The sequence below is a fragment of the Eleginops maclovinus genome, chromosome 3, assembly GCF_036324505.1.
Source record: "Eleginops maclovinus isolate JMC-PN-2008 ecotype Puerto Natales chromosome 3, JC_Emac_rtc_rv5, whole genome shotgun sequence".
In the NCBI taxonomy this organism is placed as follows: Eukaryota; Metazoa; Chordata; class Actinopteri; order Perciformes; family Eleginopidae; genus Eleginops; species Eleginops maclovinus.
In genome coordinates, this window is record NC_086351.1 from 14,794,351 (window position 1) to 14,809,578 (window position 15,228).

A 15,228-nucleotide genomic window follows, 5' to 3' on the forward strand; every position below is an offset into this window, starting at 1 on the left:
TGTGTGTGTGTGTGTGTGTGTGTGTGTGTGTGTGTGTGTGTGTGTGTGTGTGGTCTCTTTGCTACCCAGACTTCTGTCCTTGTCCTCGATTAAGTGAGTGGGTTCATGGCTGAGTTGAGCTAATTGTATGACAGTGGTTAACAAGTGCATGTGTGGAAGTGCTAATGGCATTTCGGTCATTAGTGGCAAGGACTTCTTAAGTGCAGGGGTTAATTAGAATAATCAGCGCCCACTTCCTTCCTCTCTGTTCCCCCTGCTATGGCTTTTCTGCTCTCTCTCTTCCTGGTCACAAAAAAAGTTAACTCACACTGTATAATTCTGTGGCTGTGGTACAAGCGACACCAGCTAATATGTTTTTTATGCAGAAATAACCCCACTGCACAGGTAGTTTAATCAGAACGCACCAAATAGAAAACAATTAGTTTGTGGAAAAGCACAATTTTTATTTAACCTTCACATTAAATACTGTACATTAACTAAAGTTGGATAAGGTTATTGTAGTCAACACCGCCTAAACGCAACACATAGCTTTACATCTGATATGTGTCATTAGAGGTGAAACAGCAAAGTATTTCCTCAATTATTTTTCAGAATTTCCCACATTCAAGCTCTGTCAGAATATATGTCCAATATATGTTAAACAGATATTTATAGAGCCCGGATGATGAACCCAAATTCCTTTTTTTAATCCACAGACTGTTTTTCTAGCAGCGTAACTAGGGTAACATTCGTGACTTATATGTTAAAAACTATTTATCTAAATGATTTTAGTGGTCCCTTAACTTTACCTACCTTCTGTTTTGAATGTTTTTCTCTCCTCAATATGCATTTAGCCCCTCTTCTTTCATCCTGTCTTCATGCCCTTTTACACTCTTTTTTATCTCTCTACTTAGTTTTACTGCCTAACCTTTCTTGACCTTTATTGTTCCCCTAAGCCCTCTTTACTATCTTATCATTCCTCCTTTTAGCCTGATCTTCCAACTCTTGTGATCCCGATTGTTGACACTTTGTGGTTGAAAAGAGCACATCAGAACTTGAAGTGTTTTTGGAGAGGGCCATTCATTGCTCAGAAGATCGTGGCTTTAAAGTTAATATTGTATTTTGTGAGATAGTGCCAAACCATAGTTCTTTTTTTTATATATATTTCCAAGATGTTTTGAATTTGAGCTGCGGTGCACAGTTTCCTGACTCGGCCACAGAAGTTGCTTTGATGATTATATACATTTGTCAAATAAATAGCTGCTTGTGCTTGACTTAAACTAAATAAATAGAATAGAAACAACTAAATAGAAAACAGGGGGTGGGCTGGCAGGCAAACTGTCTCCTGAAGAATTAATAAGTAAGCCATTATGGTATTAACTGGTGTCACAAAAAAGCCTAGTTTGACAACCACACCCATCTTTAAAGTGCTTACAATGTGTACATGGAGCTAAAAAATAACCAGACATGATAAGAATGAATTTCGTAATAGAAACCCACCCAGTTCAATAAGTGGGTGCTGTGTGTGTGTGTGTGTGTGTGTGTGTGTGTGTGTGTGTGTGTGTGTGTGTGTGTGTGTGTGTGTGTGTGTGTGTGTGTGTGTGTGTGTGTGTGTGTGTGTGTGTGTGTGTGTGTGTGTATGTGTAAGCAGACAGGGATATTAGAGGAAGACAAACAGTGACAGACTCAGCGATAGTGAGAGACAGACAGTTTATAGACCATGTTTCTTTTCAGCATACACAAAGTTTGTTCACTCAGAGCGTCTCTGCTTTCAGTGAAGTGGAACAGAACAAGACAGTGGATTAAAGATCAGAAGGCCAAGCAAGGAAAGGTCTCTGGTGAGACGACACGAATCTCCTAAAAACAGCTGTCGGATTACACCTTAAAACTCACTGCATCACACTCCTACACAAAAATACACACTCTCAGTCACACACTCACACACTGACTCCCATAAGCCCACAGGCCTCACAGATGAATATGAATGTTGTTTGTGCCTGGCTGAGTTTGTCTGAGTCGCTCTGAGGGCCACTGAGCAAATGACAGGTGTATCAATCAGCTGCCTGTGTCTTGATGGAATAAACCAGCCAACAAAACTAAGAACGTCTTGTTTTTGTAAGCTTTCTTTAAGCAGGCCAAAAGCTCTATTGGTTCACGCTCAGGTTTTTAATGACATCGAGATGAACGCTAGTACTATTTTTTGTCAACCCATGCATCTGCTATGTTTTATTTTTTAGAAAAGATGTGTTTTCAAGCAATAAAGTGTACTCAGATATTCACTTTTTTTTTTACGAATGCCACAGTTTTTGTTTTTCAAAAACATCCTGACCTTGTGGTTCATTTAGTAGATCTGATGGAAGTTTGTTCATATCGTGTGAACTTAATTGTACATTTCCATGGTCTCTCTCACTTTTTTTTCATCCACATTGACTCACAAATTGAACATTGAAGTTCATTCTGGCCTTGGGATAGAAATTTGAAAAAAGGGGTCCACAAACTGAAGGTCCATTAGGTAGGTAATTTAGAGTTTTGGATCAAACATGATCGCTATCTGCAGTTATGACTAAAAAGTGAATTATCAATAATAAGACTTATTGTCATGAGGTAATGCTATTTCTTTAAGGACAACCCTGACTTAAAGTAAAGTAATAGAAATAAAAACAATGTGTATAAGACGTTCTTAGTAAAAAATATTGATAGAAATGGGAAAAATATTAGAGTGTAAGCTCTACATTTTGAAAATGAATGCCTCACTATTGCATTTGAAATGTACGGAATAAAAAACCCTCTGGCTGTAGGCCGATTGTGGGTTTCATATATCTTTGATTTTCCTTTTTTGCTAGAAATTTTTTACATTTGCAGGCACTGAACCAGAAATATATATATTATCTTCTGGTGGTATATGATTACAAGACATATTGTCTCTGGTGCATATGGTTAAACAGTTGTCCATATGTAAGGAAACCTCTCTAGTGAGATCAATTTTTCACTTCTTGTGTCTGTCTCTTTAAATGCTATCCACAGTTTCATCTCAGTTTGGCAGAGCACACCTACACATGAGCAGATAAGGTGGAAAGGACCAGACTGTATTGATTTAAAGTGGACATTTTTCTCTAGAAAATACAGGAAATTGCTTACAGTATATTGAAACATTTGGTTCTACATAATAAACAGCAGACAGGAGAAAAAGATCCTATTGCTATTCATCCTGGAGTAATATATTGAGAAAATTGTACAGGGGTGACCATAAAAGAGGTAGCTCGCCCACTGTGTGTTAAAATTTCCACCTCACATTTCACTGAAGTGTATTTTAATACTGAGTGGATTGATACCTCAAAATCAAACAGATCAACTTGTGTTAGACTGATTGAATAAATGTCCAGTTATTTTGTGTTATAAATTAGCCTCATCTTGGAGGTGAAGTGCTCTTCTGTAAAGCAGGTTTGTGCTGAAATCAAACCTTTGCAAAGCAAATGAAGGAAATCTTCTCACTGATGTGGGGAGTGTCGCTGCTACTGTCCATCCATTTGCATGGGCGTTAATGTTCTCTATGTTAATTCCAGACATTGAAACACAATCACAGTGGCGAGGGAAATAAAACCTAACTAGAGAGAGATTGAAATGACAGCACACTCTGTCTGATCCCTGGCTAAATGGAGGTCAGCTGTAAATCAAAGCTGGCTGAGAAGAGCTACTGTTAATGAAAGCAGAGAGAGTGAGCAGGGAGAGGAAGAAAAAGTTTTCTTAACTACACAAGTGTTTGAAGATGTGCTCTGTATTTATTTGTTTGTGGATTGCGCGTACATAACTCTCACTACCCCAAGTGTGTGTGTGTGTGTGTGTGTGTGTGTGTGTGTGTGTGTGTGTGTGTGTGTGTGTGTGTGTGTGTGTCTTCCAGAGCAGGACATGACAAAGCTGTTTTCAGTCTGGCCTGTATTTTAATGTTGGCTTTATTTGTCAGTGTGTGCACTGCTACACGTTTTACTACTACTAACTAAGACATATGTTTTCTATATAATGTATTTTTAGTATCTACAAGTTCTGTTCTCAGTCTCTGTCCCTGCATGTCTGTCTTTGCTCAAAAAGGGAGTAGCAGTCAGATTTAACAGTGGATACCATTGTTGCACTCACATTTTTAATACTCATTCTTCCACACCCACACAAGTTCATGCAATTGTCTCGGAGCCACATCATTTTTCCCACAGCACTGTGGACCGTGGTAGTAAAATGTAGTCGCTCACTCTCTCATGGACCCCAGGTGGACATTCGGTCTAATCACACGCTCGCATGCTAGTTATTATGGCTGCTTGTCCGAATGTGTACTCGTATAAAAATAGTTTCATTGATGGCAGTGTCTTTTCTAAATAAAATATTTTTTATGGTTACAACTCCTCAAGACCCAGGCCAAGTTCCACCTGTTCATTAAAGTGAGGATGTTAGCACTGAAGCTAGCAACAACCCTAGCTTAGGTTCAAAAGGTGGACTGACCGTTTGTATTTCACATTTATTTGAACTTTTTAACTGAAATGACTTCAACGTGGTGACTGCGGGGATCCATCCATTTCTGAACAATGTTTGATTTAAGAAGAAAAAATTGGCTTTCTAACATTAACACTTTGTTTGATTTAATTTCCATGGTGAAACCCGCTGTAATGTGGTATGAAAGTGAAAATACTTGACCAAGATGTCATTTTGGTTGACTGAAAAGACAGTTTCAGCTACAACATCTGGCTGAGGTGTAGAGAGATAGCCAAGCTCTACTGCAGTAGTATTTCTGCCATCTATGACGTAAGAAACCATCAGCGGACAGTGTAACTAAAATGGTTGTTAAATCGAATACAAATATCGAGGTTTGACAGATTACTCGCTTACAGCTACGTCATCCCATGACTAATACACCATGTGAAAACAAGTTAAAACATTGGCAAGTGTCCTTTTTGACTTGAATCTTCATCCAAGAATCACATAACCTTAATTGTGACATCCCTACTTTAAGGGGCCTGTAAAAAAATGAAGGCCTGTGAATGCAATCGTGACTAGAAAATCAGGAGACACACACACACACACACACACACACACACACACACACACACACACACACACACACACACACACACACACACACACACACACACACACATTTTAGTTGTGACTGACATGTCTTGTGCCGTGTGGTGGCAGTTTGTTTTAGTTATCGGAGTGTTTTTTTCTGTGCCAAACAAAGCCGGACTTTTATTAGATAGCCGCATAAATGAACAGAGTGAGGGAGAGTTGTGGAGAGAAGCAGAGAAGAGTAACCGTAGACTCCTACAAAGGAAAAAGACTTGGCACCACATAATATGTCAATATATTTGCGGTATTTCATCAAACCCAAACACTGCATTTTTCCCTCTCAATGATTTTCTTTCTTCCTGCTTCACTTGCTTTTGCTCTCTTTTTTTCACACACTTAGTTATCCCTCATGTGTGCACAGACACAATTCTCTACTGTTCCCCAGTTACTGCACTTTGACCCGAGGCGAAGGTGTTAGACGGAAAGAGAAAAGGCAGGATAGAGTTGATGAGGAGAAGAAGAAAGGCAGATGGGGCTTAGAAGGAGCGTAGGGACCTTTGACAATCCCGCTATTGTCTTGCTCTCAGACAGAGAGCAGGAAAGAGAAAATCCAATGGCAACTACAGTACTATGATATTTGAAGCATTCTCCGTGACGTTGTTTGAAGGGAAACACCATGGTGTGTGTAAAACCGTGTTTCCACAATCGTGTTCTATGGGTCTGTTTAACAGACATCTGCAACATGATGGCCCAGGTTAATCCCGCAGGATGATGGAACTGTCCAGTTTATCTATAAATCATTATTTTTTACCTGTAGCATGAAATGAATGGCTACATGCTTAGTAATGTCCTGCATTTAAAACAAATCTAGATCAGTAAGGTTTTGCAGAGACATCTTTTTATCCATACTGTCGGTTGACTGACGGAATTATTGTGAATAATGCACACTCCAATTTAAAGTCACACAACCTGGGCAGAATGAAATAACATTAAAACGATGATTCAGGGTTTTGTGTTTACTAAGAAAGATTATGTGGCGTTGGCAATTATGGAAATTGTTTCTGAAAGTATAAAAGAAGGATTTCATGGAAGAGCGACCGTTGACTAAACTAAACTGACTGTTTAGAGACATCAGCTGGGATAATGTGAAGCAGAGGGGCAGCCTTGATTATTGGTTCATATGTAAAACAGCAGTGTTGTGTCTAGTTGAAGGACAGTCTCACCACTCTGCCAACAATAGAGCAGAGAATGACCAGCAAGCTATAATTAGCTGTAATTACGACCCTCTAATCCTCTGTTTAACATCTCCTCTGTTTGTCTTGATGGCTTTTGACATTGCACACTACCCCACTCTCTGACCCGATCTTTCAAACCATTAAGTTCGTCGTCTTTCTTTTTACCCACCGTGTCAACCACAGTTACTTACACCCTCTCAAAGTGTATTACTTTAAATTATAGAATAGCTCCTCAGCTGTTCTTTGTGTGTTGCTCATAAAGAAGCCTTCCTGGTGCTCACTCGTGGTTCTTTCTTTCTATTGTTTGACCTCAGAGCTTCTTTAAAGGCCATGCTTGTTTGTTTTGTAAGAAAGGTAACTTTACAAATGATCATCTTTCCGCTTGTTGGCCTCTCAGCCTTTTGCCATTTTGCAAAAACTTTCATACTAAGCTACAACTTTTATTGTGATGGGTCATTAATAGTTTATAAGTAAGTTGTTTAAAAGAGTATACCGGATCTCTTAGGATATATATAAAAATAAAACACCTCAGTCTTTTATGCTACAGTGTGCATCTGCAAATCAAAGACAGTCGCCAGCTATCTCTTGACCTTGTTGTCTTCACTTCTCTCCGTCTGCCGTCTGCAGCAGATGGATGGTGTAAACTGTCAGACAGAAGCAGGCAGCAGACAGAAGGCTCTGTCTGGAAAATCACTTCTTGAAGCAAATTCCTGTATGGCGTAACGTTAGACAATGTGTCTTTTATAGCTTTCAATCTTAAGATAGTGTTAGCCTGACATGATCGCTAAAGCAGTACAGTAAAATTCACATACATTTTGCTGTGTTGCAGTTTCAGTGTCCATTAGTGACCCATAAAATACCCATAACACTGGGGAGGAAATGTCTTCCTCTTGCAAGCAAACAGCAACTGCACTTGTTTTATTTTGAATTATTTTACAGTTGATAGTTAAAAGGGGAAAAAAGGGTCACAAACTGATACAAAGGTTTGTCAGTTTGATGGATTTTCACTCCAGTCTTTATATTTTAGACATACTTTTGTGAGCGAAATATCCAAGTTATAACTCTAATTTCCTAAGGTCAGCACTCTCTTTTATCGCCTTTCTCCATTTAAACACAACTGTTTAACCTGATCAGCATTTTCTGGATGATCCACTATTACTTTTGTTGGCAGGTGAAAAATGAATGAAGCAACTGAAAAACTGGATAGACTTTAAGGATATCATGCAGAGTACATTAGTAAGCAGTTATGGAACTGTGATAAATTAGCTACTGAAAGGATGTGTGTCTGCATCTTCCTGCTTCCACATCTATCCTCAATAATATATGTGGAATCTTCCTCGCATTTATTTCCCTGTAAAACTGTTTTAAATACAAAGTGAATTTGTTATCAACAACTAATGTAAAGACTAATTTCAGGAAGAGGACATAGGGGGAGATCCTGGCAAGAAACATCATATATTTTGAAGAAGGCTCTCAGTATGGCGGCTGAGTAAGGTTCACATTGTGTGTTTTCATTAGTTTCATTGTTCTGTAGTATGTAAAGCTAATGCTCTGTGTGACTTTACATTGTTTAAAGTTCTTTTTCAGGCTATTTGAGTTACAGTATGTGTTTTGTTCAATAAAGACACCCTGAAACCTGCTGATTCAAGGTTTGCATTTATTGTGTTTTTCTGAGTTGTGTTTTTTTAAACCTGCACAGCATAAGTAAAAAACAAATCAATGGAGTTATCTTTTCATTCACTTATAAGTAGGTTTTTCTCTCTGTTTGTCTCATGTGATCTTGTATCTTCTTTCCTTCTTGTAGTCGATCAGTTTGTGTGCCACACTGAGGCCATTGCGGACATCATAATCCTGGTGGACGGCTCCTGGAGTATCGGTCGGCTCAACTTCCGGCTGGTCCGCATGTTCTTGGAGAATCTGGTCAATGCCTTTGATGTTGGCATCGATAAAACAAGGATAGGTGGGTCCCCGCTACTTTCCCTCCTGAACAGATGGGTACACCATGGGACCAATATGTTCTTCTGATGTCTGTGTTTTTATTGCTTTATTCAGATACACCCTAATATTTGTCCTTCAAAATCTGTTTGATTATCAGTGTTTGGTGTTCAACTTTGAAGAATTGAATGACCTGTAGTAATATAATTACTGTGTGTGATTGCAGGTCTGGCTCAATACAGTGGGGATCCCAGGATAGAGTGGCATCTTAATGCTGTCTACACGAAAGATGCTGTCATTGATGCCGTTAAGAACCTGCCATACAAGGGAGGAAACACTCTCACAGGTGCTGGATTTTACTGACGCTATTAGTTATTATGCTAAGCTATTAATGTGGGTTTAGTTTGGAAGGAAGTGAAAAAATCCCTAACAAAAGTGAAAAACTTCCTAACAAACCTTTGATATCTTGTTTATTAATCCCTCTTCTATGCCTCCCCCTTTCTCTTTCCAGGCCTAGCGTTGACCTATATTTTGGAGAACTGCTTCAAGCCCGAGTCTGGCTCCCGTGTGGGTGTACCTAAAATAGGGATCCTCATTACAGACGGGAAGTCCCAGGATGATGTCATACCTCCTGCAGAGAGCCTTCGAAATGCTGGGGTTGAGCTGTTTGCTATTGGTGAGGGAGGGAACACACACACACAAAGACAATGAATCTTAGGAATAGTCACAAATGTGTAGCAATTAGTTAAAAAGAGTTTTTGTCACTTTGAGTCTCCACCCTTTTTCTTTGAACTTATCAAACTTAATACCTCACCGTCTGACAGTGCTGTCTTTACATTTGATGCTAAGTCATAAATTTGAATTTCCTTTCACAGGTGTTAAGAATGCTGATGAGAATGAGCTGCACTCCATCGCCTCAGAACCAAGCGAATCTCACGTCTACAACGTGGCCGACTTCAACGTCATGAGCTCCATCGTAGGGGGTCTTACCAAGACTGTGTGTGAACAAGTGGAGCAGCAAGACAAGGACATTAAACTGAGTAAGGGCTGGGTTATACTAGAGAGGAAGCTGTTTGTGTTGTCTGGCCATGTTGGAAATCAAAAGTATTTACAGTTGTTCCAAACTGTGTCTCTTGTAAGGCATTCATTTGAAAAGTGGCAGAAATACTTGTCTTATCAATAAAGTTCAAATTGTGGATCCTTTCTCACCTTCACATAGATGCATTTTTTGTGCTGATACCTATAGTATAATAACAGTGAGCGCATGCAAGTGAGATATATCCCTTACAGCTGATTATACGAGGCATATTAAGATAAGTTAAGGTAAAATATTTTTTTTAGCAGTCAAGTAAACTATTTGCGAGTGTAATCACTTTGGCTCTTCCTAATGCTCTTGCATGACTGGATTATAACATTTCACTTTGAAATCACAAGCCTAGCAGCAGCTATAGTTTTGAAGTGGGTTTCATATGGAAGTGCGAATCCAGTCCTGGATATCTAATTAGATTAATTAAAATTGAAACTATTAATCAAGTCTTAATTGATTTACTCACTTGAGATTCTCAATGCATGTTAGTTTTTCTACCTAAAGTCCCTGACTGGGAGTAATTATTCATAATCGGATGCAATCTGTGTCTTATCCCTCACATTTCGTCTTCTTTATTTGTTCAGAACAGATACCAGAGACGACAGGAGCACCACTTGAGCTGGTGACATCAGAAGTCACGGCCCGGAGTTTTAGGGTCTCATGGAGCCACGCCCCCGGAAACGTAGAGAAATACAGAGTGGTTTACTACCCTGGTAGCGGAGGAGAACCACAGGAGGTACATACAGTGTTAAGAACACAGGGATATTTACTTTTTCTTACTTGACAAAATTTAAATTAGAAGCTAATGGAGTCAGTAATTACTACAAAAAAATTTGATTATGTAAGAATAAGAAATGACCTTGTCAATGAAAGCCCACATTGCAGTCTGCCATCTGAAAACACGTAGAAACGAAACCAAGATCTAATTAACACCGAAGTGAAAAGACTCAGGAGTGGCACAGAGAGGGGGGTTTAGGCCGGGGTATGCTCTGTTTTTCCATCAATGTTAATACACCAGTGGGAGTTGCTGTATCTTGGGTCTTCTGGCAAGGGTATGAATTAAGCTCAGTTTTTCGCTGAGACGCTTGTGGCATTATTCATCCTTACCTTTTCTCCCGTCCTTCCATTCACTACTCATCTACAATAAACATCCCTGCAAGTGAAGAAGGCTAACTAGAAAAATTATACCCCGGCTGATAGAGGCACCTGCTTGATTTTTCCAGAACATTTGACCACAGAAACCATTAAATCTTTCGCTTAGCTGGTTTTACGGGGACCAGATGTTTTGGAAGAGAGATTTGAGGAGACATTTCCAGCTGGCTCAGCCCGGGCCTAATCTGTATCACAACTGTCATCCATACAGTTTAGAATGAAAAATATTATTTTGCTTTGGACGTTTTGGCTTTATCCTGTTTAATAAATCGATTGTGTTTCCTTTCTTTTCCTATTATATAACTCTCTTTCCTCCCCTCCATGTGTCATTTTTCATCTTCCCGCATTTATTGCACCCCTTTCCTGTTTTTTTCTGCCATTCTTCGTCCCCCTCCCCCCCCCTCCTCTTTCCCTTTACCATCTCTGCACCCCATTCCTCTTTTTTGTCCCTTTCATTCACCGTACACCCTACCCCCGCTCACACTTCCTGGACCTCAGGCGGTAGTGGACGGTAGTGAGACTTCAGTGGTGTTGCAGCATCTCAGCTCTGTCACTGAGTACCAGCTGGCTGTGTTTGCTGTGTATGCAAACGAGGCAAGCGAAGCTCTCCGAGGATCAGAAACAACCCGTAAGTTTATTCAAACACATGAACACACAGTCGCCGAAATTAACTTACAAAACCTAACGCTAATGCTTCAGTCCACATCTGAAATCACAAGTTTATAATGATGGTTTCTAAGTTTGACAGTCATAGAAGCCAGACATATGGAAAACTATGCCGTCATGACAGCAGCCAATCCAAAAGTTTTTAATTAGGGCCTACTAAACAAAAAAGACTTGGTTTATTACTATGTTTCCTCCTTCATTGAACTGTGCTGTTGTGTGTTTGTGTGTGTGTAGTGGCCCTTCCCAAAGTGACGGTCCTCCAGCTGTTTGATGTGACTCACAGCAGCATGAAAGCAAGATGGGACAGTGTGGATGGAGTTTCTGGCTATCTGCTTCTGTATGCACCGCTCATAGATGATGGAGACTTTACAAAGAAGGAGGTAGTGGAGAAAAAAACAGACCAAATAATACAAAAATAAAAGATATATTGAAACAAGAAACACAATTTAACATTTTAAACAGAAACTTGGCAGCTGAGCGTCTTTTTTAATCCTGTAACGTTTATATTTGTGTGTCTTTTTTCCTAGGAAACGATAACGGATTCAGTGACAGAGCTGGAGTTGGATGGGTTGAACCCCAGCACTGAATACACAGTCACTCTTTACGCCATGTATGGGGACGAGGCCAGTGACCCTATTACAATCCAAAAAACGACATGTAAGTAGTGCACATGCACATTGTTTTGTAAACTTTACCTAAATTCAATTCTAATTTAAACTGTAAACATTTTTTTTTACCCTTTGGAAAGTTAAGGGTTGGAAAACAAATCTTATAGTTTCAACCATATCCTCAGTCTGTCTAAAACCCAAACTGGTTTTAACAAAGCTAAAGGAAAATACAAACATACATTCAAAAACATGCCCTCTCTCTCCCAGTACCCCTAAGTCCTCCCAGCAACCTACAGTTTTCTGACATCACTCACAACTCCGCCCATATCCGCTGGGATGCTGTGCCCAGAGGAGTCAAAGGTTACCGTATCCTGTGGGTCAAGACGGACGGAGCAGTCAAGAAGGAGGTGTGTGTGACAAGCGTGTCTCGATGATTTTTATATGTTTAAGACATCATACTTAGATATGATTATATTTGACAGCATTTATATCTGCGAGGGTGTGTCAAAATGAGAAGAGATGAGTAAAAAGTGAATATAGAGAAGGGAATAATAGATCAGAGGGGAGATTAATTGTTAACGATAGTTGTGATGAGTGTTAAAGGTCAGACAAGAATGAATATTGAGCACTGGTAAATTATTTTCCATGCTGTAAATCAGCATGCTGTATCACTATCTATTATCAAACATGTATGTTCTCTTTTGGCTTGCTATCTATCTGTGTGTGACTGTATGTGCACAAGTTGTAGCACTGCCTCCGTCCCAGTCGACCAGTAATCTAATTGGTCATTTTGGTATTTGTCGTCTCAAATTTCTTTAGTCCATTAGTCATTTGTTAATCCATATGTTATCATGCTGTATTTTACAAACGTTTAAGATGTGCTTTTGCGTTGTTTATTATTCAATTATATGATCTAATCAGTTAATCAATTAAAATGTCGTGTTAGTCAACTAAGAAATTCTTTGGTCAAGGACAGCCCTATTAAGTTAGTGGAACTGCTTAAATATGCACGTACAATGCTAATGCAATTTCCTTTGCGTCAGAACAAAAAAATATATTTTCAAATAACATGATTAAGAGGACTTGTGGCTGTAATCAATGTAATTAAACTGTTGTGTTTTCATATAACCATAACTCTGTTTTTGTGGACATCTGTGCTGCGCAGGTGGAGGTAGGTCCATTGAACTTCTATGACCTCAGTGAGCTGACGTCTCTGAGTGAGTACTCAGTGGCCATCTTTGCCCTGTACGCTGAGGGCCAATCAGAACCGCTCACGGATGGATTCACAACCAGTAAGTCATTTTTTCACTGTAACTATGCTTTAGAGGAGACCATGGAACTCATTGCATATGCTGAATACAAATAATGGCACTTTGAGTTTAACTAAGGGTTGCACCAGTGGTTATTAATGATCAAGTACATTTGTTTTGTTTTATAATGTCTTCTACTTTGTCTTCCACATTGGTGTTATGACATTTCCCATCTTTGCTAAGGACAATTTTGTCTCAATTTCCTGAAGTAGTTGTACTAATACCTTTGGAAGGCAAACCATTTCTCTCTAAAGTGGCAAACAGCATTGCATTTTATTACCCCTTCTGGTCCTGTTGCTATTTTGGCAGTCTGCCAATCTCATTTACACCTCGGCATAATGGCCCAGTCGCATTAAAAGGTCATTTTGTTGTCCCTTTACTATTCAGTCACGCTGACGGATATTGATTTGTAGGAATATCCCTTTAAGCAACAAGCAGTTTGGCTCTAATGCTGAATCAGCTAAAATTCATTTATACCCGGCAATATTTAACTTCTCACTCTAAAGGGATGTGCTGAGTTTTATTTATCTCTTGCACTTTGCTCAGAGACCAAGGTTTGAGAGAGGGAGCTTCATTAACCAACATAAATGTGTTTTTTTTTTAAAGAACGATGGAATGAGCATGATAAGAGTTAATATCGTTGCATCAAGAACATATTGAAAATGTCAAAAAGAACTATAGGACAACCACATAATTAGAAATCATATGCACATGACAATTAAGGTAAAACAATAAGGAAACTCTTCCTCTGTGTCTCTCAGCCCCAGTTCCTGGTCCTTTGGACCTTCGCTCCAATGATGTGAGCACAGACAGCTTCCAGGTCAGCTGGGATCACTCGGCCGATGACATCTTCCTCTACAGACTCTCCTGGGCCCCGTTCATGGGTGGCGACACAAAAGAGGTCCGTACCAATAACATATTACATGTAAAGGTGTCTGTTTTAGAGACATTTTTACTGAAGATCTTTTTTCACCTGCAAAAAATGACAGTTAAGATAATCTTCATTGGCATGTTGAAAACACCATAGGCATGAAACTTTAAAGGTCTCCTGTTATGCTACTTTTCAGGTCCATATATGTATTTTGTTGCTCCAATATGACATGTTTTCATGCTTCAATGTTGAAAAAGTGTTTTATTTTCTTTACTGCCTGTACATAAATGTCAACTTTTCACTCCGCTCTGAAGAGCCCATGCCCCCACCTTTGCAAAAGCGCACGCTGCTCTGATTGGTTAGCTGGCGACCCTGTTGTGATTGGTCAACCTCTTAGAGATTTGTCAAATGTCCCGCCCTTGAAAAAAACAAAAAATGTCATCGCTTGTTGCGCTTTACCAGTTTATTACAATAAATAATGATAGATTATCAGTAATCATTTCAAAGTGACACAGAGACATCGGATTAACCCTCAGCTGCGTTTGTATGACCCTGAACACAACGTTTGATCACAAAGGCAAAGACTGCTTATAGCTATGGCTCTCTAAAGTGAAGCAGTTTTCTTGCTCTTTCTTGGCTGCTAGTTCAGTGAGTTTCGTTCATACAGTGATGAGACTTATACCAATGGAATCCGTGGAATCTCAGGCTTCATATGTGATGTGGTTTGTGCAGATAGCATGAAGTAAACAAATCGCCATAGTCGGTGCTATGTAGCGATAGCTCGTTTTCGTTCAGTGCTGATTTAGATGCTTGGTGTTGGAATTATGTTTCGTTTTGGTAAACATGGTTAATATGGTATGGTAGCTGAGTTTCTTCCCGTTAAGTGGGTATGCCACATTAATAGGTTGTTAAATGTTAACATGCCCTGAGACGCTGTTTTCTTACAAGTTGCTGCGTCTGGGCTTGTGATGAAAACTCATCGCCGTATTTCTGCACAGTTCAGGTAAAGTTAGTGTTCATACAGCCTGAAAGCTTGGTATTGTAGCGTTGATAGCGTTAGCTTGCTGCTTTGCCGAGGCAAGCAGTGTGCTTGCGGCTCAACTCCCACAACAGCTCCAAAATTGATCTGCGTCTGAAAAGCGGGTCTGTTAGGATTTCGTTCTGCCTGGTTCTGTCAAAAATTCTATGGGCGGTTTCAAACCAAGTGGGTGGAGCATGAATAATAATTAAGCTTTCCTGCGACACACTGAAGGAGACTTCACATTGGCCCATATCTTCCGCCTATTTTCTTTAATTGGCTATTGCATACAGCAGACAAGTTCCATAGTTTTCA

The 15,228-nt window shown here is 39.6% G+C and overlaps 1 protein-coding gene across 1 annotated transcript in view; it reads left to right on the plus strand.

Moving 5' to 3' along the window:
• Positions 1 to 15,228, plus strand: part of col14a1a (collagen, type XIV, alpha 1a) — a 106,291-nt gene that overhangs the window by 21,110 nt on the left and 69,953 nt on the right. The window contains exons 5-15 of the mRNA XM_063880370.1: positions 8,071 to 8,226; positions 8,428 to 8,547; positions 8,713 to 8,877; positions 9,077 to 9,241; positions 9,873 to 10,024; positions 10,939 to 11,068; positions 11,341 to 11,486; positions 11,634 to 11,763; positions 11,982 to 12,121; positions 12,880 to 13,006; positions 13,786 to 13,925. Coding sequence (XP_063736440.1) covers positions 8,071 to 8,226; positions 8,428 to 8,547; positions 8,713 to 8,877; positions 9,077 to 9,241; positions 9,873 to 10,024; positions 10,939 to 11,068; positions 11,341 to 11,486; positions 11,634 to 11,763; positions 11,982 to 12,121; positions 12,880 to 13,006; positions 13,786 to 13,925 — 1,571 coding nt within the window. The remainder of the gene's footprint in view (positions 1 to 8,070; positions 8,227 to 8,427; positions 8,548 to 8,712; positions 8,878 to 9,076; positions 9,242 to 9,872; positions 10,025 to 10,938; positions 11,069 to 11,340; positions 11,487 to 11,633; positions 11,764 to 11,981; positions 12,122 to 12,879; positions 13,007 to 13,785; positions 13,926 to 15,228) is intronic.